This window comes from Pelobates fuscus, chromosome 12 (genome assembly GCF_036172605.1).
Source record: "Pelobates fuscus isolate aPelFus1 chromosome 12, aPelFus1.pri, whole genome shotgun sequence".
Taxonomy (NCBI): domain Eukaryota; kingdom Metazoa; phylum Chordata; class Amphibia; order Anura; family Pelobatidae; genus Pelobates; species Pelobates fuscus.
This window is the reverse complement of record NC_086328.1, coordinates 127,100,515-127,127,365: the sequence shown is the minus strand read 5'-3', so window position 1 is coordinate 127,127,365 and position 26,851 is coordinate 127,100,515. Positions and strand designations below refer to the sequence as shown.

Below are 26,851 nucleotides of genomic sequence, written 5' to 3'. Positions count from 1 at the left end.
ATTTATACATGCTGTCTACAATGCATGACAAAAGTACAGTACCAGTGTCTGTCAGAGGAAGTACTGAGCAGCTAGGAAAGCCAAAGTGCATTGTAGACTACAGCAAGTATATGGAAAAGTAGACTTGGCTGATCAATGTATCCAGTCTTACCTGATGAACTGAAAAAGTATGTCCTGGGTCAAGAAAGGTGCAATGTAAAGGGGCACTCCCAGGCACCAAAACAACTTTATCTAAATTAAATAGGAAAGCATTGGATTGGCTAAAAATCATGGACGGGGGCACGCGGCGCTGGAAATAAGGGGAGTTTTAACAGCTTCTAAGAGGGTGCAAGCGGTGGTTAAATCATCCATACAAGGGTTGAAGAAAAAAAAAAAAACTTTTCGCAACTATGAAAACGTGAAAAGTCAGGGTTATTCACTGAACAGGGACCTGATTTGAACAAACATTACAATAATAAATGCAAGCCAAAACAGTCAGGTGGAAAAAAAAACCCAAAAAACTCAAGTTACAGTCCAAATACTGATTTACCACATTATTTCTGTGAGAGTGAATTGCAAGAAATTCAAACAGACAGTCAATAGAGGCAGTCTTAAAGGGAGACTCTAGTCACCAGAACAACTACAGCTTATTGAATTTGTTTTGGTGAGTAGAATCATTCCCTTCAGGCTTTTTGCTATAAACACGTTCTTTTCAGAGAAAATGCAGTGTTTACATTACAGCCTAGTGATAACTTCACTGGCAACTCCTCAGATGGCTGCTAGAGGTGCTTACTGGGGCAGTGCTGCACAGTGTGACTGACAGTATCTCCACCCTCTGCATGCAGATACTGAACTTTCCTCATAGAGATACATTGATTCAGTGCATCTCTATAAGGAGATTCTGATTGGCCAGGGCTGTATTTGGTTCTGCCCCTGATCTGCCTCCTATGTTAAAGGATTCTGATGTCAGTCAAGCAGGCAGATCAGGGGCAGAACCAGCAGCTGCAGACTTGAACAAAAGTAAGATTTAACTGTATTTAAAAGGGCAAGGGGGGAGGGGTGGCTTGATGGTGGTTTTAGCACTATAGGGTCAGGAATATAGGTTTGTGTTCCTGACCCTATAGTGTTCCTTTATCCCTGCAAACAAACATTGTGTTTAGAAAAACTGCAATGTTTTACATTGCAGAGTTAAAGGGACAAAGACACTGCACCAGATCATTTCAATGAGATGAAGTGGTCTGATTGCCTATACTGTCACTTTAAGTGGAGAAAAAAAAAATTTAAACCTAGAATTTATGTTCAACAAAGTGAAAACAAAAAAGATAAATAAATGATTTAAATATATTGTTACCTATATTTGCAAGCAGAATTTAAGGTCTGCAAAGGCATGCAGGATAAATTCAGCAAAAAGCCCAATTCTGGGATTAGGAGGGCATAGCCACCACAGCCCCCAAGGGCATAAGCCTGATGTATTTGGTTATATCTGCTCAAGTCTAATCGGATCAAGTTGCCAATGAGCCAATGTTTGGCAGGTGACTGTGTGCAGGTGGTAATTTGTTATTTATAGTTATGGGTGATCAAATTTAGGTTCCATTCTTCTGCAGAATACAAATGATCGTTATTTTTTACTGGGTTTGATAGTGGCAAGAAATTAAAGGAAAAAAAATATATAGAATAAACTATTGAGATTATCCCTGGGGAGGAGCTTGCATGAATGCATACACATTCAAATCCAGGGACTCCAAAATGCTCAAATAAAGTTATATTATGGATGTCTCCCCCTTGAAATATTAAAGGGGAATTATGTGCAAAAACAGTCTAGTGACCCACCTCAAATGCTGTATTATGATGACAGAGCTACTCAACCTCGTTCGTAGGCCTGCATTTGGCATCTACCTACCCAGATTTTTCGTACTCATGATGTAATTGAAAATAGGCAAGAGGAACTTTTTTTGCTAAACAGCTTATTTGCTGGAAAAACCACTAATTTCAGATTACACTTTTTCCTTTACTAAAAATATGGTTCTACAGCATTCATAATCCAAACTAGTGTAACACCAATAAAGAGAATTATTTTAAAAAATTTTCAGTACTAAACAGGACTTCCAGCTAGAGAAAATAAAAATACATAAAAAAAATAAAAAAATGACACCAAATAAAACTGAATAACAGATGAAAGAAGGTAAGTGTAATGTTTAGGTTGTAATAAAAGCACTGGGTTATGCAGCAGGGGTTAGCACTAGGTGGAGACATAAGTTAAAGTGGTCCAGTCCTCAAGGACAAGGTCAAATCAGGAACAGCGGGATTCAGCTCTGTGATAAATATGGTCCAGTATTTAAGCTACATTTTGTATAAAAGCAGCGAGACAAAGGTCTACAAACCTCATTAGTCTGTGTCATTGTAGCCGACTATCAGGTCTGCATCTATGAAGCGGCTAGATTAGTTGCTTAAGCTTACGAAAATGTCTCGACTAAGAAAACAGATACCCATTTACTAACGATTCATTGTATTACCTTATAGTGCCTGAAACACAGTGAGCTTTAATGTAGTGAAAAGGAGAAAGAACAGTTTACAGCAAAGCACACTCAGACATGCAATTTACCAATGCTAGTTTTTAGATAAAATGGGGACAAAAGGTTTGAAAAATAAAAACAAGTAATGGTCCCAGAACATTTCCCCCTGAAAATAGTCTAGAAACATACAATTAGCATGTTATAGACCGGTTATATGAAACACACAGACAAGTAGTAGAGAGAACATTTAGCAGATTAACACGGAATTCTAGAACATATATCCCCAGTAGACATATGTGGTACTGCAATTAACTGAAAAGCCTTCATATAAAAGCAACACAGCATCAGAAATGCACCTGTACAAGCCAATGGAGTCCGCACTTATTTTGCAATGTTAGTGAAGGGGAAACTTAATTTTGGTGCTGTCACCATCAAGCAAAACATGCAAGTTTGATAAAGGCGTTAAGGATGGTTTCTCTGAGAAACAGACGCAATACACTTTTTATTATTAGAATCTAGAGTATCACACTCTGCTCAAGCGACACAATCCTGCCACAGCTTAAGAATGTATTAACATGCAATTAATTTACATTATAGGAGCCAATCCTGCTGAATGCTCGTGAACGGAAAACGGAAGCAAACTAAAGGGAGAATATGAGGGAGATTTAAAGTATGGAAATTTGTTCCAAAAAAAAAAAAAGTCTTGCAAAGTTCTAAAAAGGGTCACATTTCATTGGTGACTGCTCACGTTAGTGACTTTGCACTTTCAAACCACAACACTATCAGGGTTACTCAATAAAGTGGGAATTGCCAGGACTGAATTTCAAATCCGAGGTGAAAACAGCCAAACGGGAAACTGTAAATTTCGGTCAGTAAAGCCAAATTAGAGAAATTCTTACTTTGAATTCCCGGCACTCCTCACTTTGGTAAATAACTCTGTATAGGTCACAAATATATTCTCCCATAAGTCTACTCCTTTCAAAATGAATACAAAACAAAGAGAAGGTGTTAAAGGCGGACAGGCACAGCTCTGATAGCGATTACGGGAGATGAGGAGACAGAAACAAGCTTGCCGTGTTAGATTCTTGTTCTAGAACACAATAAGGGTGTATGCTGCACAACTTCACAAAATGCAGTAAGTGACATTCCCGACACCTTTAATGCTGAGAAAGCAGGCAGGCTTGACGGCAATGAGAACATTTCAAATGTCAAAATATTGACTTCAATTTGTGTTAAAACGTTAAAAAAAAAAAAAAAACGAGAGGAGAAAAAAAAAAAAAGGCAAATATTGCACTGTAGTAATATGTACAATATTTTCCAAGAAAAGCATGCAGTACAAAATAATAAAGAAAAAACACAATGTATTTAAATAGTAAGCATTGATATTCAAGCTGTTGTGGATTACAACTCTCAGATGCTCAGCCAACTGATACAGGAATCACAAAAGACGGAGTGCCAAAAGTTAGAAATCATGGATTAGGAACTCAAACACTGCATTGTTTTATTCATTGCCATCTTTGGTGATTTAAAAGTATGACTAATATAGGACCGCAAGAGACTTGGTGGTTTTCTGTTTGTTTTTTATCTCAACATCAGTTTTGTCTGGAACACGCCAGGCAATGGCAGTGTCATCTGCTGAAAACAAACCCGTAAAGAGAGAATTATGGTGCAACAAGATATTTTACTTTTTGTGCATGTGTAATAAAACCGTATTATTCACCTGGTTAAATAAAATTATTGCATTTTGTGAGTCTGTCCTTGCTTGGGGTCTGGTGTTGCAAGAATTAAAAAAAAAAAAAATGTGCATACTAACATAACTATTTATCAAGCAATACGTAATATACGTCAGTTGGCGGATATTACTAAAAGATGAGCAGCAATTTATGTGAAGAAAAACAAATTGCACAATTATTGTGAAAGATTTTTTTTTAAAGTAGGTTGGCAGAACAAGGCAAAAAAAAACCAAAGCTTTTGCAAATTACTTCTAGCAAACTAAGGAAAACTAAAACTGCGCTGCAAATAGATTATTTTTCACAAAAGCCGTCATGTATGAGATGAGTTATTAGAATCTAGCAAATTATATTAGCCATAACCGACTAAAAGGCCATACATATATAGATATAGATACATATAATTTTTTTAAACAAATAAAGTTACATACACCCACAGATTACAATACTGTCATCCTAACCTCATATCTCCTTTCTGCAGGGGAGGGGGGCATGTCGGACTAATTGTTCATCAGGTGCTTGACAGAATGCATGCAGACTTCGAACAAACTGTGCCAGGTATTCTTGCCAAACCTGTACATACTTGCTACTATGGACTGCTAAAATCAGGCTTCAGGAGCCATCCCCTTTGAGGGGTGGAAGTCCCCAATAAACCCCTCCTTGTTATTTGTTTATTTATAAAATATTTTACCAGGAAATATACATTGAGATTTCTCTTGTTTTCAAGTATGTTAGTCAAGATCAGGCAAGAGGTCTAGTTTGACAGCTGATCCGTTCTACCACTACAAGGTAACACATGTTAAAGGTAATCAAACATTCTCATCCTGGTATATTGTGGTTAGACAAAATAAACAAATCAGGTCCATTGCTAACCTTCAATGACAAGCTGGAAGTGGAAAGCAAAACCTTTCACTTTGCCAACCTGACATTCAGGTTAAGGGAGGTGGGAGTGCTCCGGAAGGTACAACTGGTGTTCTGGGCACAGTGTGCTTACAAATACAAGAAAAAAACACTATTTAACAAACAAGTGCCAAATTAGTGAGGGTGTGTAGCGCTGAAAATAGATTACTTACTCCCAAACTGTTGGGGATATAGTAATGTGCAAATGGCTGTAGAAGGAGAAAGGGAAGAGTATATAGTGCAACACTGTTAAATTAAAGTGGAAGTATATATTCCAAATGGAAGCACTCACGTGGTCTAGAGCCTATTGTGGATTGGCTCTAATCACTTGCGCCGTTGTGCACTTAAGGTGGCACACACCTTATAGATCCACGTGTAAGATGTTCCTCAGAAGCATGTAAAACAAAGAGGTAGGGGGGGAGACAGGGAAAATTGCCCTGGTGCAGAAATCCTTAATCAAGTAAGGTATAGTGCAAACACATATAGATGGCTTCTCACCTTGAAAAGAGCCTGTCACTTGGCTCTAAGTGTGTAAATAGATGAGTCCAGTTCTAGGGTGACTCTACCCTTCTTTGAGCAGGATAAATGGTCCACCAGTATGTAGATTAAGTAAAATTTATATTTATTCTATCAGTAAAAACTTCTATAAAATAAATCACAATACATACACAGTGGTGATGAGTCCAAAACGCATTTCGCCGATTCTGTTCGGCTTTTTCAATTGAAAAAGCCGAACAGAATCGGCGAAACGCGTTTTGGACTCATCACCACTGTGTATGTATTGTGATTTATTTTATAGAAGTTTTTACTGATAGAATAAATATAAATTTTACTTAATCTACATACTGGTGGACCATTTATCCTGCTCAAAGAAGGGTAGAGTCACCCTAGAACTGGACTCATCTATTTACACACTTAGAGCCAAGTGACAGGCTCTTTTCAAGGTGAGAAGCCATCTATATGTGTTTGCACTATACCTTACTTGATTAAGGATTTCTGCACCAGGGCAATTTTCCCTGTCTCCCCCCCTACCTCTTTGTTTTACATGCTTCTGAGGAACATCTTACACGTGGATCTATAAGGTGTGTGCCACCTTAAGTGCACAACGGCGCAAGTGATTAGAGCCAATCCACAATAGGCTCTAGACCACGTGAGTGCTTCCATTTGGAATATATACTTCCACTTTAATTTAACAGTGTTGCACTATATACTCTTCCCTTTCTCCTTCTACAGCCATTTGCACATTACTATATCCCCAACAGTTTGGGAGTAAGTAATCTATTTTCAGCGCTACACACCCTCACTAATTTGGCACTTGTTTGTTAAATAGTGTTTTTTTCTTGTATTTGATGTAATAGGAATAGAGAGTTCCTATTTTTGTGTGAAAGCTGCTATAACTGAGAGCACCTTAACTTTTACTATTTTAAGCGCCTTGTAACACAGAACACTTTGTATATTTATTGACAGTGTGCTTACAACCATTTTAGGGTCCCAAAACAGGGACTGATGAAAATCTGAGTTTTAAGGACCTAATCGCAGCTAAATCTAAAGGCCACTACTCCATACAAATTCTTCATGACCTCTCTGCTGCCTTTGACACAACGCTGATAATGCTCTCCTTCGTCAAACTCTTCAATCAATCTGTCTCTTGTGACTCTGGTTTTCCTCCTGTCTCTCCCAACACTCATTCAGTATCTCCTTTTCTAATGATACCGCCTCCCCTCGTCCTATCTCGGTTGGAGTCCCTCAAGGCTCTGTCCTTGGTCCCCTTCTATTTTCTCTTTATACTGCCTCTATTGGCAAAATTATTACCCCTTTTGGATTCCACTACCACCTATGTATGTATGTATATACACACACACACACACACACACACACACACACACACACACACACACATACATATATTTATATATACACACACACACACACACACACACATACATATATATCTCCTCCCCAGACCTCTCCCCTGCTGTCCTGCAACGTGTCACTGCTTGCCTTTCTTCCATTTCTGACTGGATGTCCTCCCGCTTTCTGAAACTCAATCTCTCTAAAACTGAGCTCCTTGTTTTTCTTCCTCTTTCGCTCTCCCGTCAAGTTAGTGGTATCCACATAAGTCCATCCTTGCAAGCGTGCCGTCTTGGCATCATATTTGATTCTGGACTCCCCTTTGAGCCTCACATCCAGCATGTTGCCGAATTCAGTAGATTCCATCTTAAAAACATAGCCCGCATCCACCCCTTTCTTACGCAAGATGGTACCAAGGAGCTTATCCATGCTCTAGTAATTTCCCGCATGGATTATTGTAACCCTCTCCTAATTGGTCTTCCCAAAAGTCGTATTGCACCGCTACAGTCTGTAATGCATGCTGCAGCGAGACTGATTTTCCTCTCTTGTCAAATCTCTCACACCTCACTCCTCTGTTAGTCCTAACATTGGCTTCCTGTATCCTATAGGCGTGAATTCAAGGTACTAATTCACACCTATAACGCACTGACAAAATTCTAGCCCCTCATATCTCTTCATAGATCCATCAGAATGCCCCCTACTTGGTCTCTCCGCTCTGCCCGTGACCTTCTCCTGTCCGCTGCTCGCACCCGTACGACCAACTCATGCTTGCAGGACTTCTCGCGCTCTGCTCCCTTTCTATGGAATAGCCTGCCTACCGCCATCAGACTTTACCCTAGTCTTCAATCGTTTAAGAAGTGCCTTAAAACCCATCTCTTTAGGAAAGCTTATGGCCTCCCAGAGTAACCTCTACCTCACATACCTGTCTCTTGCTCTCTCCTAAAGGGCAGCACTATGCTCTCCTCCAGCTTTGCTTCACTCCCACCTTATTGGATTGCCATTTCTTGTCCTAATGTATTTTATACCCCACCTCCTATAGACTTAGCTTGTTTGAGCAGGGCCCTCTTCAACCTATCGTTCCTATAAGATTTCTTGTAATTGTCCTATTTATAGTTAAATCCCCCCTCCCATAATATTGTAAAGCGCTACAGAATCTGTTGGCGCTATATAAATGGCAATAAATAAATAATAATAATAATAATAATAATAATAACTGGGATTTTGGTAGCACCTGGGCTTCAGAGAATTCCCCATACATGTGGCTGCAGGATCAAAGTTATCTTAATTTTGTCTGAAAGGCTGAGAAGTGATAATCTGACAACTTTGTTTCCTCTGGTCCAATGAAAGTCTGACAAAACCATAATTTACTATTGTTAATATTCATTTGACTTTTTAGAGCAAGCCAGCTTGTGAGCAGACTGAAACATGTGGGGATATTGTACAGCACTGCAGAATTTTTTGGTGCTATGTAAATAATAATGATACGAAGGAATTACCTTTGTAAAGCATGACTATTTCCTCCAAGGGAGAATAACAGAAGCAAGGCAACATGCTTTGCCTTTTCACTTATTATTTTAGTATTTATAGGAAAAAAAAAAAAATAAGTGACAGGAGCAGTTTATAGGAATGCTGATATATGAGAGGGGGCACATAGGCAGAGAGGTGGCTAGATATTCAGAGATAAATATAGCTCAATATATAGTAATACAGCTAGATAATAAACACTAGTTCAATGTCTTGGAATTAAACACACTGTTGTCTCAGACATGACAGGTCCTCTAAACATTGCAAGCATGAGAGAGAAGATCTAATTAACATTGGTCATCAAAATCTTAATGAATATCGTGTGTGCGTATGTATATATACACCCACACAGTATAATGGATAGAATGCAGCTAAAGAAATTAACACATTTAAAAAAAAAAAAAAAAAAAAAAAAAAACTTGGACGGGAAGAATTTAGGATTTTGCCATTGAGCCTGTGTCCTCTCAGCAAGCCTTCACCAGGTTAACTGCACCTCCTAGTGTTTAGTGCCACCTCCTTACCAGGGCTTCTGACCTGTCAACCTTAGAATAGCATCATACAACACTGCAGGCACTATATGACTGACAGCCGTCCAGTAATAGTGCATAAGGGGGTTGTTTCGCAGATTAACATTGGGGCGCCTGAGAGCCTGTTCTAAAGGATTCATCTTGAAGGACACATTTACATAATATTCTGTAGAAGAAATAAGGTTCAGATCCAATGAGAAAAAAAAAAAAAAAACCTTAATGTTTGGCCACAGTAGTATAACAGTACGTATATAAAACATATGCGTAGAATGGGTGGGTAGAAGGCTGGAAAATTATCACAGCAGGAGAAGCTACATTTTGGCCAATCTTGGCATAGGCCTTATTCTAGTTTAAACACAGGGAAAGGGGTAAGAGAGTGCACTACTCAAAAAGGAAAAAACTATTCTGCTGTCTCATATTTTTAAGAACCAATGACATCACAATTGATTCTCACAGGCTCATGTTATTTTCTACTCATTGAACAATAGCTGGTTTGTTTAAACCTTCCAGTTCTAAAAAAAAGGAGGACAGTCAATGCTAGCAGAATGCCTTGAGGAACTAGACTGAGGTGGGAAAAAAAGGATCCTGGTTTTTTCTAAATATTTTACACTTGGGGGAAAAAAAAACCTATTTAATATAGGAAATATCCCTAACTTGATTCAGGCTGCCACTTGCAACTTCCTTTAAACCTTTCTTTGCCCAAAGCAATGCACAGGTATGTGACACAATTAAGCCTATTAACTCCGTGACATTGCAGAACTTAACCTAGAATGTACTGAGTAAATGAAGATTGCTGTAACAGCTCAGATGCAAGTCATGAAATCACAGGCATGGGGTTTTTCATTTTTAGGTGATACACTCTCTTTATTTCATAGGCTGTCTACAGGCTGAAATAGCATTCAATGGGTCAACCATAACTAGCGTAGAATGTACATTTTACATTTGACTTAAGGTCAAATTTAGCATTACTTAAAAAAAAAAAAAAAAACAGACAAGGGAGGGAACTTATTGACAGCACTAAACAGGAGCTACTCAGAAATAATGCCCATGAAGTGCCGTTTTGGGGGGGCAATACTAAAACTACTAAATTGATATATGTACATAAAACTATTTAAATTATATTGAATTTGTGGAACTATGAAAACAATTTAAGTTTGCAAAATGAATGTCAAACAGCCTGTAGAGTTACTATAATGCCCCTTTAAGTCCAAACAGTACTGTATCGGCAACCACATCGAACACATGCTTAATGGCGGCAGCATACATTAATTCGCAAGATTCACGGTCATTTAGCTTTTTGACATTTAAGAGGAACAGAAAAGACAGAGCTAGTTGCCATTACCTTGGGCTTCTTCCAGTAATCCTGAGGTAGATATCGTACAGGAGTGCTGGGGCCTTATGGCTTACAGCAATCCAATAATGATATAAAAGGTGATTGGAGGTTAGATTTACATTGGGCCGTCTGAAGGCCTGTTCGAGAGGATTCCTCTTGAAAGTGGAAATTACATGGTATTCTGAGAAAGAAAAGTTGTGCAACAAGCTTTGACAATAGCCATGTAATGAATGGCAATAAATGTCACATGTCTCAAATTAGATAACTCTAGATACATCACAGCCTTCCATCTAGACTGGCTCAGTCTGCCTGGGGGTAAACTGTCCTCAAGATAAATTTAGCATGACACGTCCTGTAAGGGTTCTGCTTTACAACAAATCCAGATGGTAGCTTTTCTTTTTCTGTTCCTCTTTCGAGAGAATTGAAACATTACCATCTAAAAGATGATATGCAACCTCAATAAATTGGTATATAAATTAGGTTTATGTTCAATGAATTAGAGCTGCATCCCATCCAACTGTTTGATGCAGTAGGTTAGGATTCACGTTCAATTGGCAGAGGATTACATTTTGAATTTAAGTTTTGGAAAACTGGTTTAAGATTGGAGGCGCTGAAGTGCTAGAAAATAAAGATTACACTGAAATAGGCAAGTGTCATCTCTGTACTAGACTAGTAATTTGTCAAGTTCACAATGGCTTTAACCAAGCATGATTGTGTCATTCCAATCCAGGGATGATTGTCATCACAATAACAAAATATACTTGTCACAAAAAAAAAGTAAAAACAAAAATCAAAGGATTCAATATCCTATTTGATCATATATATTTTAGAAAATATCCTGGCAATATCTTCAGCACATGTGTAGAACATATGTTGGAGATTGTTTAAACTGCATATATGGTACACCCAGAAATGAAGATTTAAAGGAACACTATAGCGTTAGGAATACAAAACTGTATTAGTAACGCTATTGTGTCCCTCTGTAATTAACTATAGATTTGCTATAACCTCCCCCAGTGTTGAAAGAGTTAATGGCCTTTTCTTACTTACCGCATTAATTATAGTCCTCCTCCGGCGTCACGGCAATGGTGGTACCTAAAGTGCATGCGTGGCAAGGGCCACGTGTGCACTAGGCCTTCCCCTTAGGATAGCAAAGGATCATTGATTTGCCAGAGGGTTTTGAAGACACTTAATGTCCTCGAGAAAAGTGTTAAGACATCTGTCAGTTTAACTTCGTGAGGCACTAGGAAGCTAATTAGTGGCCGTCTGTAAGACCACAGTAGTGTCAGGAACACAAACATTTTCCTGGCACTATATAGACTTTTGGTACCCACAAGCCCTCAGGGTCCCCTCCCACTGGGCTGAAGGGGTTAAAACCCCTTCAGCCACTTACCTTCATCCAGCGCTGGGCTCCCTCGGCAAAGGTGACCTCTCCTCCCCCTCCCTGACGCCAGCTCCCGAGTGGAGCCGAATGTGCATGCACAGCCAGAGCCGCGCGCGCATTCAAACCGCCAATAGGAAAGTATTACTCAATGCTTTCCTATGGACGTTCTGGAAATCTATTTTCGAATTAAGCGTCGGGGAAGCGAGTCTAGCGGCTGTCAGGAAGACAGCCACTAGAGGCTGGATTAACCCTGCAATGTAAACATACAAGTTTCTCTGAAACTGCTATGTTTACAGCTGCAGGGTTAAAACTTGGGGGACCTGGCACCCAGACCACTTCATGGAGCTGAAGTGGTCTGGGTGACTATAGTGGTCCTAAAACCCTGCAGTGTAATTATTTTGTTTGATTTTTTAAATAAATGTATTACAGCGTGAATCAGCGTGATTACAGTAGTTAGAGTGGTACTGTTCCCTTGGAACAATGGGTGAAAGGTAAGTTCACGGTATCAGAGACACTTAAAGCATTCAACAATGCCACCTCCAAGGAATTGTGGGATGCAGTGCTTATTTTGGGCATGAAGACACAACATTTTTAGTATTTATTATTATTTTACGGCTATGACTAATTAAATCCGATTTAATGTAAATGGACACATTTGACTAACAGAATGTACAGATGGAAATGTAGCTGAACATATCCCACAACCATGGGATGCATTCCTAAAGGAACATATGCATGGTACATCTTCTCCTGCATTTGGCAAGTGGCATTCCCTGGATTTAATTATTAAAAAAAATGGAACGGTTACCCAAGCTGATCAGGATTGATTTATATTAGCAAGAAACAAGTTAAGTTTGGAGTTAAATATATTTTTTAATTACAAAATTCGTTTTACGCGTATATTTGAATGTACTAAAAAGTGGTGTGAATCCCTGTCTGGAATGACCTTTTTGTGACAAGTTCATGTTAAGGCTAACATCATCCCTGGAAGTTGGAAAAAAAACTATTAAGTCAGAATATGCAGCACTGAGGTAAATTTAAATTTGCCAACTGCTTTAGCAAAAGCTTCATTCTAAATTAACTAAACTTAAAACATATTTTACGTGCATTGTGCATTTGTGGCCATAAGCTCCTCATATGTGCTCCAACACCCAGCAGTGAGATATCAATCAGGACTAGCAAATTAACTGCAATAACTATAGAAGGCTTATTCTGATAACAAAACTGCTAGATTCTAAAAGATTCCATAGATTAAAGCTGTATTTGACAAATGCATACCAACTTCACCCCAATGAAAAGGATTTGTTCCGCCTGTCGTGCAGTTGTAGACTATGATATTTTTAGGTCTGTGGGGAAAAAATATACATATTAAAACATGTATTTTTCCAGCTGTGCATGTTATAACAGCAGCACAACACATAGATTAAGCAGCGTCACCTGCTATACCTATTAACTCCAGAATACCAGGCAGCTGCTAATGTTGTGTTGACAACAACATCTACTGGGATGAGATCTGCAACAGCGTTGTTAGAGGCCCTCATTGTGCGCAGGATGCCCTTTCCTGCCTGAAAAATAAAAATAAACAAAGCAACACCGATTGAAAGTCCATTATGAGAGGTCACAATAGAAAAATAAGTCAAAGTAGCAATCCATTACTGGAGACACATAGCGGAGATAATTTTCATAACCAAAGCAAAATGTCATAATATATTCATAATTTGTGTCTTTTTACTGGATGTAAAACTTGCAGTGTAATGTTAGTAGTTGTGTAGATCTTTTTTTATGTACGCAAAAACTGCCAAGTGTCGAAAATCCGTGGCTGCTTTGGAGCAATGATTGGGGATGAAAACAAGAGCTAAAATGCAAACACCACTACACCCCCCCCCCCCCCCCCCACCCCCTTAGACTTCTCTCCTTTAGCCTCTTTACAAAGTATGTATATATAGAAAAATAATTCCCGCTTATCTCTAAAAAGTCATAATCAGTGTTATGCGGTTACCAAATATCACAGAACATGCCAGGTTATGCGTTTTGAAAGGTGCCTGCCCACTGTGTTTTTGGGAGACTAATTGCACACTTCTTTCTTGGGTGTTTTCTTCAAAACCAAATTTGGTTAAAAAGGTATCTATTAAATTAAAAAGGAGTCCTAAAAGTACCAAGGCCCTATGTGTTTCATCTGTTAGCATATACAGACTTCCTCTGGGACAGCAAAGTTAAAAGAACTACATTTTTTTTTAAAATCATAGGTTACCACTCACCCTGGTGTCCACCTTTTTAAATGGTGTGATGTAGCGGTTTCTCCCCTCTGCTCTCCAATCATTGTGAGCGCATTATGTTCTTCCAGGTCTCTTTGCTTTCTTATTCCAGGTATCCAACGTAGTGCGTTCCACTTGTGAAAGATATCGGCTATGTTGCCAACATTTACATACATGTATCAGTTGATGTTGGCAACATAGATTGTAAGGACATTGATAGTTTTTTACAATATCTTTTTTCTCTAGGTATATTATTACCTATCACAAGTGAGAATGGACAGATGGGACGCACTACATCGGATACTTGGAATTAGAAATCAAAGATCAGCTGGAAGAAAGTAATGATTGGAGAGCAGAGGGGAGGAACAGCTACTTCATACCAAAGAAGAAGGTAGACTATTTAATAGTGACGCCAGGGTGAGTGGGAATGTCTGTTTTGTTTTTGTTAATAACCCCCTTCTGCCACTTACCATATTGTATGTGTGTCAGGGTATATGTATAGTAACTTGCCTATGAAGGGTGTATCCGTTTGGCTGCACTTGGGTGCGAAACATTTTAAATAAACCACTAACATTAGGGGTCAATTTTTTATTTTTTTTTAATTATCACCTGTGCAGAATCCTGAATCATTGTTTGTATATTTGCATTAAAAAAAAAAAAAAAAAAAAAACACAGGTGTTTGGTCGTAGTAGTTTGGGGCTGGATTATCCTAATCTAGGGTTAGTCGAAAGACTGCTTGAGGACTTTGCATTTAAAGAACCGTTGGCTGGCAAAGGTTCATGGCTTTGTGGTCATATACCAGAAAACACACCTCTGACTACATTTGACCTGAACCCCATGAGATAAATATATTTTAAAATAGAATTCCTTTTTATCTTGTCCCAGATATAGCTAGTAAAGGACCACTATAGTGCCAGCAAAACAAACTTGTTTTCCTGGCACTATAGTGTTAATAGGGACAGCCACTAGAGGCTGGATTAACCCTATTGCAAACATAGCAGTTTCTCTGAAACTGCTATGTTTACAGCAGAAAGGGTTAACCCTATATGGACATGGCACCCAGACCACTTCATTGCGCAGAAGTGGTCTGGGTGTCTATAGTGGTCCTATAAGGATGATTAATAGAATATTAAGGATTTATAGATCATTTACCATTCAGACAATTAGATTTAAATAAAAAAAGGGCATGTGCATGAGTACTAAAACAAATCCTGGCATGACATAGGTTTCCATAGGATTAAAGCTAAGCACTCACAATAGATACAACGTCTTATTACTTACAGCAATGAAGAGACCGCTTGGACCATTGAAATTATCAATCCAGCCCTGTGTAAAAGAAATAGAAAAATAAGCCAACTTCCACCAGCCCAGCTTCCTTTAAAGAAGAGTCATAACATGTTGCGGTGTTTAAAGTTAAATCGTGTTTGTTAATATCAGTTACCTACCAAGACCTTTTCAGTAATTTCGTGCAAATATGCAGAGTGATTGTTCAGAAATGGCAAAGAATAAAGTTCATGTAAAGATAATACAGCTGTTATTATTGATGCCGTCAAAGAAGGGACAGACAACAGCATTTAAAAAGTTAATCATTGCTATGGAAGACTGTGTTTAATACTTCGTATCATTCTAAATGCAGATAATGTAAAGGCTACGAGTGCGTGTTCTTACCGGGAATGGTTCTTTCCAGCTTGCGCCAACAATGGATGGTCTAACGATGGCTATGTTCAGCTTGCTGCCTTCCTGCTGGACTATATACTCAGCCAGTGCCTTTGTGTAGGTGTAAGTGTTCGGTCTGTCACCTATAAGTTTTGGAGTGATGTCATTGACAAGGCTATCGTCCATCCATCTATGAAATAAATGATATTACAGTTATACATTTTGTTAGTGAGAAGAACCAGAGCTAGCAATCCTTGAATTCAATACTGAGAAGGTTTGGTGGTTGGTCACCTGCAGGCACCACGGTGTCTTCGAACTTCGGAAACCTCATGAGATTTGTAAATAACACCTATTATATTATGATGAATGGTTGCTTTCAGGATTAAATTTGAAAATAATTTGACATTAAAGTGATTTTAAAATTTAAGGGCAAAGCACTCAAACCGAAAAAAAAACAGTGCAAGTCAGCTATGCTTCTAGTTCATGGCTTTGAGTTTGCAACTGAATTTGAATTCTTGACAATTCTCACTGTAGTAAATAACCCCGACAAATATTCTTTAACAGTGTGTTTTACTAAAAAAAAAAAAAAAAAAAAAAAAAAAAAAAAAACCATTTACACACCACCCTCCACTCAAAGGATTACAAAAATCAGTTAACAGAGTATTGGAAAATAAGAGCCAGACCACAAATATATACATAACTATGTTTTTGTGCATGTTTTAACAATGGAAAACATTGCTCAACTCAATGACACATTATAATTTATATGGCAATTATACATGTTCTTGCAATTGCTAGTCTAAAAGAACAGGCTTAACTTTTGATGTTGCTCTCTTGCATCAGTACTGGAAGATTCCTTGAACTCTTACCTACCTAGTATAATAAATCGTGCCATTTCTTGACAATTTATTTAAGTGTCCATTTAAAAGATCGTCACTTCATAACTGAAGGGAAAACTAAATAAAGGTATTCTTAGAGGGTATATCTACCAATATTAAAAAATAAATAGAGTGTTCTTTAAGCTGTAATCACATCATCTGAAATCATGGACATTACTGAAAGCCACCATACAGAACAGACAGAAAATATATCAAAGGATGAGCTTACGCAAGCGATTCAATGAGTTTCTTGGGATCAACCAGGGGTGGATAGACAATTTCTTCAATGTGTTTCCTGTTGCAGTTTGCGTAGGCAGTGGATACGTGAATGAAGACTTCCAGTTTTTTAATTCGCTGGGCCAGATGAAGCATTTGCTGTGTCGCAATGACATTTAATTGCATGGCATCTCTGCGAGAGATAATACACAATGTAACTAACTGAATACAATGCAGAAAGAAAGTCATTGTCAACCATAAAAAAGGTGTAGAATTTGTATTCACAGAGATCTCAGTTCTGATTAAACTAAAAACCTACACATTAAATAAAGGGGGGGTCTGGGGGGGTAGAAACCCACATAAAGACACATTACACGTCAGTGTCTAAAAATAAAGCAAAAAAAAACTACTGAAACATTAACTGCAGGTCTGTCATATAAAGGAAATTAAACCTCATGGTGGATTTTACCACACCTCTTGAATATGTTGGATAATGCTTTATCTAATAAAGATAAAAGGGTATTTTGTTGCAGGTTTGCCCCAGTGCTTTGATTTAACTCCTGTGGCTACCATTTCACATGGCGTATATATCACACACATTGCCAGGTTAAGAGTGTCACATTCTTTAGCAACGTCTTGACTTCCTACCTGGGGTCCACGCTCCACAGCTCTTTGCGTAACTGTCCTGGGCTAATCCCTGTAATGCAGGGTTAGCTCATTGGCAGGGAGCAGCCAGTATTCACTTTAAACCAACGAGCTAATCCCGGCACTGCCAGGCTTGACTCAACAAAGAGAGCTCCCAGCAGAGAGAATGTGTAGCAGAGCCTGGCACAACCCAGGTAACAAGTCAGATTGTTACTAAATGGTTTGACTCTTTCTAGGGGAGTTCCTAGCAACAGGATCACTTCAGCACGCTTTAGTGGTTATGGTGCGTCTAGTGTTCTTTTAAACTAATAAAATTAAATATGTTCCAAGGACTCAAAAAACATTTTAGCTTTAGTATACCAACACAATTAATGTGACTGAACTGAGAAATGAATTAATAAAGTCAGTGTAGTTGCAGATACCATTTTGGGATATTTATCAGAGAGTTCATTAGTTTGATCATAGTGTTATAAAAGTGACTGATTTCTTTATAACAAATTCCAATAGTTTTTAACAGCATTTCCATTTCAGACCACCAAATTTAGAATGGCAGAAAAAAACCCACAAAACAGCAACAGAAAAAAATATGACAGATGTAATACATTGCACCAAGAATTTGCGCGCGCACACACACACACACGAAAAAAAGCAAACGATTAGTGACATTTTGATAAATATCCCATGTATTTACATGAAGTCTAGAAACCTGAACATACCTAAGAGATTCATTGAACCGGACTGTAGCTGCACAGTGGAAAACAATCTCTATAGTCTCTGTTAACGTTTCCTGGTCTTGCTTGCTTAGATCTAGCTCTGGTTGTGTGAGTTCACTGCTTATTGCAATAACTTTCTTGGCACAGTCTGGCTGCTCCTCTCTCAGCCGGTCAAACAACTACAGGAAGTAAAAAGAAAGAAAATAAAGAAAAAATTGTTATTGTATAATGTCCTTCTAATAGGCCTCACAATTTCAAATCCAATCCTACAGCCATTGCTAAAAGTTGCCAGTCACTGTAAAACTACTACATTAACTTTCATTTTACATTTAATAAAAGTTACATGACTAGTTTGTTATTTACTTTGCTGTGATAATATTTGCCAGCTTTTCAAGTGTTCCTGAAAACCTACATTTATAAAGTATTAAAGCTTGTCTTTTTCTTTTTGGTTATCCTTATCCCCAAAGTATGAGCAGCTAAGGAAATAATTCTCCCCACCCTGCCTTTCTCGTTCTCAACCACACATTGATCATGCCTTTCCTACCCTTCAGAATTTCTCCCCGGCTACGCTTCTCCTATCCTCTCGCCCCACCACTTGCCCGCTCGATCCTGTCCCATCTCAGCTTATCAGATCTCTCTCCCCTTGTCTTGTGCCTTCCTTAACACACATCTTCAACTGCTCGCTCTCTCTTCTGGCATTGTCCCTGCTGACTTTAAACATGCTACTGTAGTACCTACCCTGAAAAAAAAAAACAAAAAAAAAAAAAAAACACATCCCTCGACCCGTCCTCCCCCTCTAACTATCGTCCCATATTCCTGCTCCCTTTTTCCCCTTTAAAACTTCTGGAAAGACTTGTCTATACCCGTATGTCTCACTTCATCAATTCCAACTCTCTCCTTGACCCTCTTCAATCTGGCCTCCGTCCCCTCCACTCTGAGACTGCTCTTATCAAGGTTACTAATGACCTAAATCACAGCTAAATTCAAAAGTCACTACGCCATACTAATACTTCTTGACCTCTCTGCTGCCTTTGACACCGTTGCTCATGCTTTCCTTCTTCAAAATCTTTAATCACTCGGTCTCTGTGACACAGACCTCTCTTGGTTTTCCTCCTGTCTCTCCCAACGCTCATTCAGTGTCTCCTTTTCTAATGATACCTCCTCCATTCATCCTGTCTCTGTTGGAGTTCACCAAAGGCTCTGTCCTTGGTCCCCTTCTATTTATATTGCCTCTCTTGGCAAACTTATTGCCTCATTTGGATTCCAATACCACCTGTACGCTGATGACACCCAGCTATATCTCTCCTCTTTTCGCTCTCCCTTCAACTGAGTGGTACCCACATCAGTCCATCCTTGCAAGCACGCTGTCTTGGTGTCATATTTGATTTAAGCCTCACCTCTGAGCCTCACATCCAGCATGTTACCAAATCCTGTAGATTCCATCGTAAAAACATAGCCCGCATCTGCCCCCTTCATATGCAAGATGGTACCAAAGAGCTTGTCCATGCTCTAGTAATTTCCCGCATGGATTATTGTCAGTCCTTACAATGGCTTCCTGTTGCCTATAGGAGTCAATTCAAAGTGCTAACCCATACCTATAAAGCACTGAACAATTCTAGCCCCTCATATCTCTTCACAGATCCATAGGTATGCCCCTTCTCGGTCTCTCCGTTCTGCCTGTGACCTTCTCGCTTGCAGGACTTCTCGCGGGCGGCTCCCTTCCTATGGAATAGCCTGCCTATCACCATTAGACTCTACCCTAGTCTTCAATCGTTTAAGAAGAAGTACCTTAAAACCCATCTCTTTAGGAAAGCTTATGGCCTCCCAGAGTAACTTTTACCTCACTTACCAGTCTCTTGCACTCTCTTCTTAAGGGCAGCACTCTATGCTCTCCTCCAGCGCTGCTTCACTCCCACCTTATTTGGTTGCCATTTCCTGTCCTAATGTGTTTTACACCACACCTCCTATAGACTAAGCTCGTTTGAGCAGGGTGCCTTTCAACCTATCGTTCCTGTGAGTTTTCTTGTAATTGTCCCACTTATAGTTAACACCCCCCCCCCCCTCATAATATTGTAGAGCGCTACAGAATCAGTTTGCGCTGTAAAAATGGCAATAATAATAAATCTTAAAATTATTATACTCCACTCCTTGTCATTGTTTATATTTATTACCTTTTCTTTCTACAGAAACAGAATAAATAAAAAAGTTTTTTTTTTATGACAGAGCCACTTTAAGAAGAACTTGTTTGTTATCCCTCTACCCACCATATAAATCTGAGAGATTCTTAAGACTCCCCACACAGAGTGCCGGATGCTGGCCAACTGGTGGATTTCTACAGTGTTTACAAAATTTTCAAGTGCCAGCGCCCCACACATTATTCTTTAATGCCACTGTAGATATCTGAACACGTCACCAGTGTAGCCACGGTTAATGAAATGCTGCTTTCAAACTGCACTGTGGTGTACATGGAACACTTAATCCACTTTAAGGTCAGACCTGCTCAGCAAAACCGAAGAGGAAAAGAAAGTATTTTTGTATTTAAATATCTTTAAAAACAAAAAAATAATTTGAGATAGTGTATTATAACAAAGATGTTATTTCATGTCCGCTGTATTGTTTATGGTGCCAGGCACCATCCTATGGTAAAACATACACAGGTTAGGAAATTTATAAAAAAAATAAGCAAACAAACACTCTCCTCGTCCAGGGGACTAGCGGTACCAATCTATTTGTCCATCATGGCAATCTACATGTGCTGTTCATTATAGATTGGATTGCATGTTAGAGCCTTGGGCATACAGTTTCAATCAAAATTAGCAACCCCCATAAAAAAAAAAAAAAAACACCAAAAAAACACACCACAGGTTTATTCTGAAAATTGAATTGAATAACCCAGTGTTTCCCCCTCTGTTAGTGTTTATTCCGAATGACTGGTGCGTGTGTGATATGTGCCGTAATGGGTAAGTGTATTAGAAAGCCCTGAAGAACAAATGCATATATATCAGTATGTGAGGTGTTCTAAGCAGCAGAAATGTTGCACATAAAGACTCCAAATCACCATGATCATAATAAAATAAAATAAAAAAGCAGAAGTGATCATGGTTAAAGACTTCACACATGACATCGAAAAGTTCAAAACACAAAAAGGCATGGGCACTGCAAATGAAGAAAAGAAATCGCAATATCGTTTAACTTCTAGTCTTCTCTGAATGCTTTCTCGATGCTGACTGCCCAGTGCCAATGTTAAACTTACGACGGTGATTGTCAGGGAGCTAAGATGGATATAGATGTGTGGATTTCTATATTAAATGTTATGTTTTTTAACATGACAAGTAAATATTTGTTAAATATAGGGTAAGTAACAATTAACAAATTGTAACAATCCAGAGAATGGACAGTTCCCCTTTAATGTTTATCCTGGGTTCTTGACATTTTTACCCAAACAGATTATGCAAATTGTATCCGCCTACCCGGTCAGGAATAAAACATGCAATTTTAACATAAGCTATAGAGAATATAGCTGGTGTGTTTATCAACTGAGCGCCTTCACTTACAAAGTTTGCTTCCTGATGATCATTTGAATGCATTATACATTTATACTTCCCGCAGTTGCTTGCATACAGACTAAGCACGGCTATCTGATCAAAAAACAAAGTGGTTATACCTTGTTTCTGAGCCTATGTGGTGTGAACACCGTTACGGTAATTGTTCATGCTACAGATGACTGGCATGATTTCAGTAATTAAAAGTACTGTAACAAGGCAAGTACTAAACACATCTCAAAGAAAGGGTTTGTGTTTAATGAACATAACGCCCAGGGTGTTTTAATCCTTAGTAAATATTTGCATGCCTCCAGATATGTCTTAAAGATTAAAGGTTACACACCCCTCTACACGCTAAAACACCATCTTGCCATACAAAGCAATAAACCGAGTGACAGCATTGGAGGTTTACCAAATATTTTTTTTTCTCCCTTTAAGGTATTGGCACAAAAAAAAATAAAAAATACACAAAGTAATATACATTTCAGTATTTGGCCATTATCGTTCCACATTCATATTTCACATATAAATGTAGAAGAGGTACAGCCAAAGTTTCCTTGAAGTCTTGCAAGCATTTCAATTATTATTATTAGTATTCATATAGTGCCAATTTATTCCACAGCGATTTACAATATTATAAAAAGAGGGACATTTTACAATAAATGAGACAATTACAAAATGTAACAGGAGCAATAGAAACATAGAAACATAGAATGTGACGGCAGATAAGAACCATTCGGCCCATCTAGTCTGCCCAGTTTTCTAAATACTTTCATTAGTCCCTGGCCTTATCTTATAGTTAGGATAGCCTTATGCCTATCCCACGCATGCTTAAACTCCCTCACTGTGTAAACCTCTACCACTTCAGCTGGAAGGCTATTCCATGCATCCACTACCCTCTCAGTAAAGTAATACTTCCAGGTATTATTTTTAAACCTTTGTCCCTCTAATTTAAGACTATGTCCTCTTGTTGTGGTAGTTTTTCTTCTTTTAAATATAGTCTCCTCCTTTACTGTGTTGATTCCCTTTATGTATTTAAATGTTTCTATCATATCCCCCCTGTCTCGTCTTTCCTCCAAGCTATACATGTTAAGATCCTTCAACCTTTCCTGGTAAGTTTTATCCTGCAATCCATGAACCAGTTTAGTAGCCCTTCTTTGAACTCTCTCTAAGGTATCAATATCCTTCTGAAGATAGGGTCTCCAGTACTGTGTACAGTACTCCAAGTGAGGTCTCACCAGTGTTCTGTACAATGGCATGAGCACTTCCCTCTTTCTACTGCTAATACCTCTCCCTATACAACCAAGCATTCTGCTAGCATTTCCTGCTGCTCTATTACATTGTCTGCCTACCTTTAAGTCATCAGAAATAATCACCCCTAAATCCCTTTCCTCAGATGTTGAGGTTAGGACTCTATCAAATATTTTGTACTCTACCCTTGGGTTTTTACGTCCATGATGCATTATCTTGCACTTATCCACATTAAATGTCAGTTGCCACAACTCTGACCATTTTTCTAGTTTACCTAAATCATTTTCCATTTGGCTTATCCCTCCTGGAACATCAACCCTGTTACATATCTTAGTATCATCCGCAAAAAGACACACCTTACCATCAAGACCTTCTGCAATATCACTAATAAAAATATTAAAGAGAATGGGTCCAAGTACAGATCCCTGAGGTACCCCACTGGTGACAAGCCCAAGCTTCGAATATACTCCATTGACTACAACCCTCTGTTGCCTAGGTTGATGAGGACCCTGCTCAAAACAAGCCTTCAATCACATTTAATAATAACGTACAGAACTACATGTCCCATAAAGCCTTGCTGAAAACAAATAAAGTGGTGGCTTGTCTGACAAGTGTTGATACTTCCAATCGTCTGGACAAAGATGAAACACAAATGCCAAAGGGTGAGTATATTTAGAGGGTTTCATTTTGAATGCATTACTTATATAACATACTTGTGCACAAAGGAAAAATAATAGTTTTGTACAAATTATTCATTTTTGTTTTGTTTGTATAAAAATTGTGAGGTACTCTTTATTACATACAAATTATTTTTTATTAATGCAATTCCCCATTAACCCTTTGAGTGCAAAAATGATTGCTGGCAAAATTATTGCTCCTGTTGTTCTCAAACCCCACAGATAAGGTGCAAGCAAAATATCTGATGTGCTGGGCACTTTTCTCCAACCCCCAAGGGTTTCCCTTATGACCATTACCAGTGGACTGTGGGTGAAGGTTTAAAGGTTGACGGTCGTCAACTGGGACATGGGAGAACAGATAAAATTAGGGAGGATCTGTTTAATGAGCTTCTTGTGATTAGCTTAAATAATGAAACTCAGTGCTGCCTTACCTCATTCCCTTCCCTTGGAAAGTAGGAAACTAGAGAACAATCAAATGAAATGCATTGTCTCAGTAGCAGCACACATTTTTAAAAAAGGTTTGACAAAAACTGCACCCAAGACGGCTGATAAAATAACCTACCACGGAGGATGATGCTCGAAATGAAACTTTAAGGCACTGTCAGACAGGTACGGCTGTGCACTGTACATGGTCTATTCAGGGCTAATTAATCATCTGCCCTTCAGAGAATCCAAATTGGAGCATGAACGTATCATCTCATAGATGGTCTAGAGGTTATATTTAACACTGAAATATTTCCATGTCATGAGCTGCAGTTGTTCATCTAGGTCATGCCAGTGTGATACATATTATACCATGCTTAGAAAATATCAGAACATTTGATGCATATAGAAGCAGGTTATAATTGTTACAGTTGTCATCAGAAACTAAAATTAAAGCGTTAACAGGCAGAATCACAGGTCATGCCATCTCAGAAATCTTTATATTGGCTCGACTGCACGTACGGCCGTAGGAGCACCTCTGGCTACCGGTTACATCATGTTCCGCCAATACTGAACTTGCAGATTTCTATTTTGACCCAAACAATATATGTATAAAACTCCATTTGACAAGGCAATCTCTGCATTACATTCTGCAATGGGCAGTTTGAGTGACAAGGGCACGTAATCTCACTGCTAAACCAGAACATATGTCCAAGCCAATATTAGTGGGAATTACAGTCACTGCATGGTGTGTGATGTCAGCCATGGATTTTTACTGTAATGCATGGTTTGACTGATAACATTCAATGCAAATGGCCTATAAACTGAAGCAGACAGAAAGATTAGAATTAATTATACTCCCACTGCTGCTTCCGTTAAAGGGACACTGTAGGCACACCCAGACCACTTCTGCCCATTGGAGTGGTCTGGGTGCCAACTCCCACTACCCTTAACCCTGCATGTGTAATTATTGCAGCTTTTTATAAACTGCAATAATTACCTTGCAGGGTTAACTCGTCCTCTAGTGGCTGTCTACTAGACGGCCACTAGAGGGAACTTCCGTGTCTATAGCACAAGTTTTCTGTGCTAGAGCGGCGCTGGACGTCCTAACGCTGTGTGAGGACCTCCAGCGAAGCTAAATTCCCCATAGGAAAGCATTGAAAGCATTTTTCAATGCTTTCCTATGCAGAGCTCTAATGCGCGTGTGCGGCATTGCCGCGCATGCACATTAGGTCTCCTCAGCCGGCAGGATCAGTCTCACCCACCGGTTGACGTAGGGAAGAGGAGGCGCAGCGGCAAGCAGAAACCACCGACGACGGACATCGGTGGGGGTCTCAGGTAAGTGACTTAAGGGGTTTTCATCTCTTCAGCAACCGGGGATGGGAGGGAGAGGGGACCTGCAGTGCCAGGAAAACTGATTGTTTTCCTGGCACTGGAGTGTCCCTTTAATTATTATATCAATATATATATTAACAGACACAAATACATCATAACGTCACACACAATCTAACAAAATGGACGGTTTCTGGGATGCATTTGGGTACTTTCAGTTCAGATGTATTTTCAACAAAGACAGATCTGTAATGGGAATCTGTAGCGGCATCAGTATTGTTACAGAGAAAATGGAGTTGGAACAACTGCACATTTATTGTATGAAAGGAAAGAGCGTTATTTGAATATGCAATAGAAAGCAGCCAGATTTCAATTAAGCATTTGGAAACCTAGTTGACAAAATTAGATCATGGAATGAGGCCAGGGCTTTTGATAGCTGTGCTCTTCTCTTCAAGATACCGATCACCTTGCTGCATTTAAACTAAGAGGTTTTTTTTTTTTTATTCACTAAACTCTGAACTGTGACACATTAAAATAGAGAAGAATGAAAAAAAAAACATTTAGGCAAAAATAACAGATTTGGAAACATTAAACAACTAAGATCTAATTACTGCTATTTTAGCCACCATTATATTCCAAATACAATTTCCCAGCTGGCAATATGGCCTCTTGCCCTGCTGTCGGCAAGTGGCAAAGCTGATCATGGGGAGGACCGGACTGGGGCAGGAAGCACGTGGTTTGCACCTCCGGTGGTTACAGACCACAGTAATAGCTTCCTTGCAGGCCTGCCACTCACTAGAGAGAAGTTGAGCGCAGTCACCGGGATTCCCAGCATGCATGTTGACCTGGTAGGCGCCAGACAGTGAATGAGTAACTACTGTGGCAGAGATCACCAGTAATCAAAGTAGACCTCTGCCCGCAGAAAGTAAAGGGGCGAGGCACACGCATCAAACCCAGCCATTAAACATCCACCTTGCACATGAAACATTAAACACAATCTGCACAGACAAAACACACGCACCACATGGAGGACAGAAGAAACTACTTCAGGTGGCAGAGGATGAGACACTTAGAGTTATTCAGTAAACTCAGTTTTTCCATTCAGGTTTAATGTGTGAAAAATGTGACTAAAGCTGGAGAGATTCTCTTTATATTTAAAAACTTCTGTTTAGTACCATGACGTTCCCCTTTCTACGCAAAGCTATGGCAGCATAAACAAAGTGACTTGTCTAAATGTCAGAGAAATGAGCAGTGAGACTGCATGGGGCATGAGCTATACACCAAAACTGCTTCATTAAGGTAAGGTGTTTAGAATGTCCTTTTTAATCAGGCAATCTCTGAGATATCATAGCCATTTCTAGTGTACTACTGCACTGTGCCTGCATGTACAGCTTCTCATATTATTAAAACATAATGTTGCATTTGCGTTTTTAATACATACAACTGTACACTTGCAGTTCACTGCCTCAATACTTCCTGATGAAATTGAGAGGCAATGGTGTAGTGGCACAATATAAAAAAA

The 26,851-nt window shown here is 39.0% G+C and overlaps 1 protein-coding gene across 2 annotated transcripts in view; it reads right to left on the bottom strand.

Moving 5' to 3' along the window:
* Window positions 1-26,851, bottom strand: part of FAR1 (fatty acyl-CoA reductase 1) — a 73,415-nt gene that overhangs the window by 5,707 nt on the left and 40,857 nt on the right. Inside the window, exons 3-9 of one of the 2 annotated variants that reach the window (XM_063438446.1) lie at window positions 18,108-18,283; window positions 16,760-16,939; window positions 15,665-15,842; window positions 15,278-15,322; window positions 13,179-13,306; window positions 13,020-13,087; window positions 10,367-10,538 (exon numbers count right to left, since the gene is read on the bottom strand). In XM_063438446.1, coding sequence (XP_063294516.1) covers window positions 10,367-10,538; window positions 13,020-13,087; window positions 13,179-13,306; window positions 15,278-15,322; window positions 15,665-15,842; window positions 16,760-16,939; window positions 18,108-18,283 — 947 coding nt within the window. The remainder of the gene's footprint in view (window positions 1-10,366; window positions 10,539-13,019; window positions 13,088-13,178; window positions 13,307-15,277; window positions 15,323-15,664; window positions 15,843-16,759; window positions 16,940-18,107; window positions 18,284-26,851) is intronic. The other variant, XM_063438447.1, reaches the window with a different exon arrangement.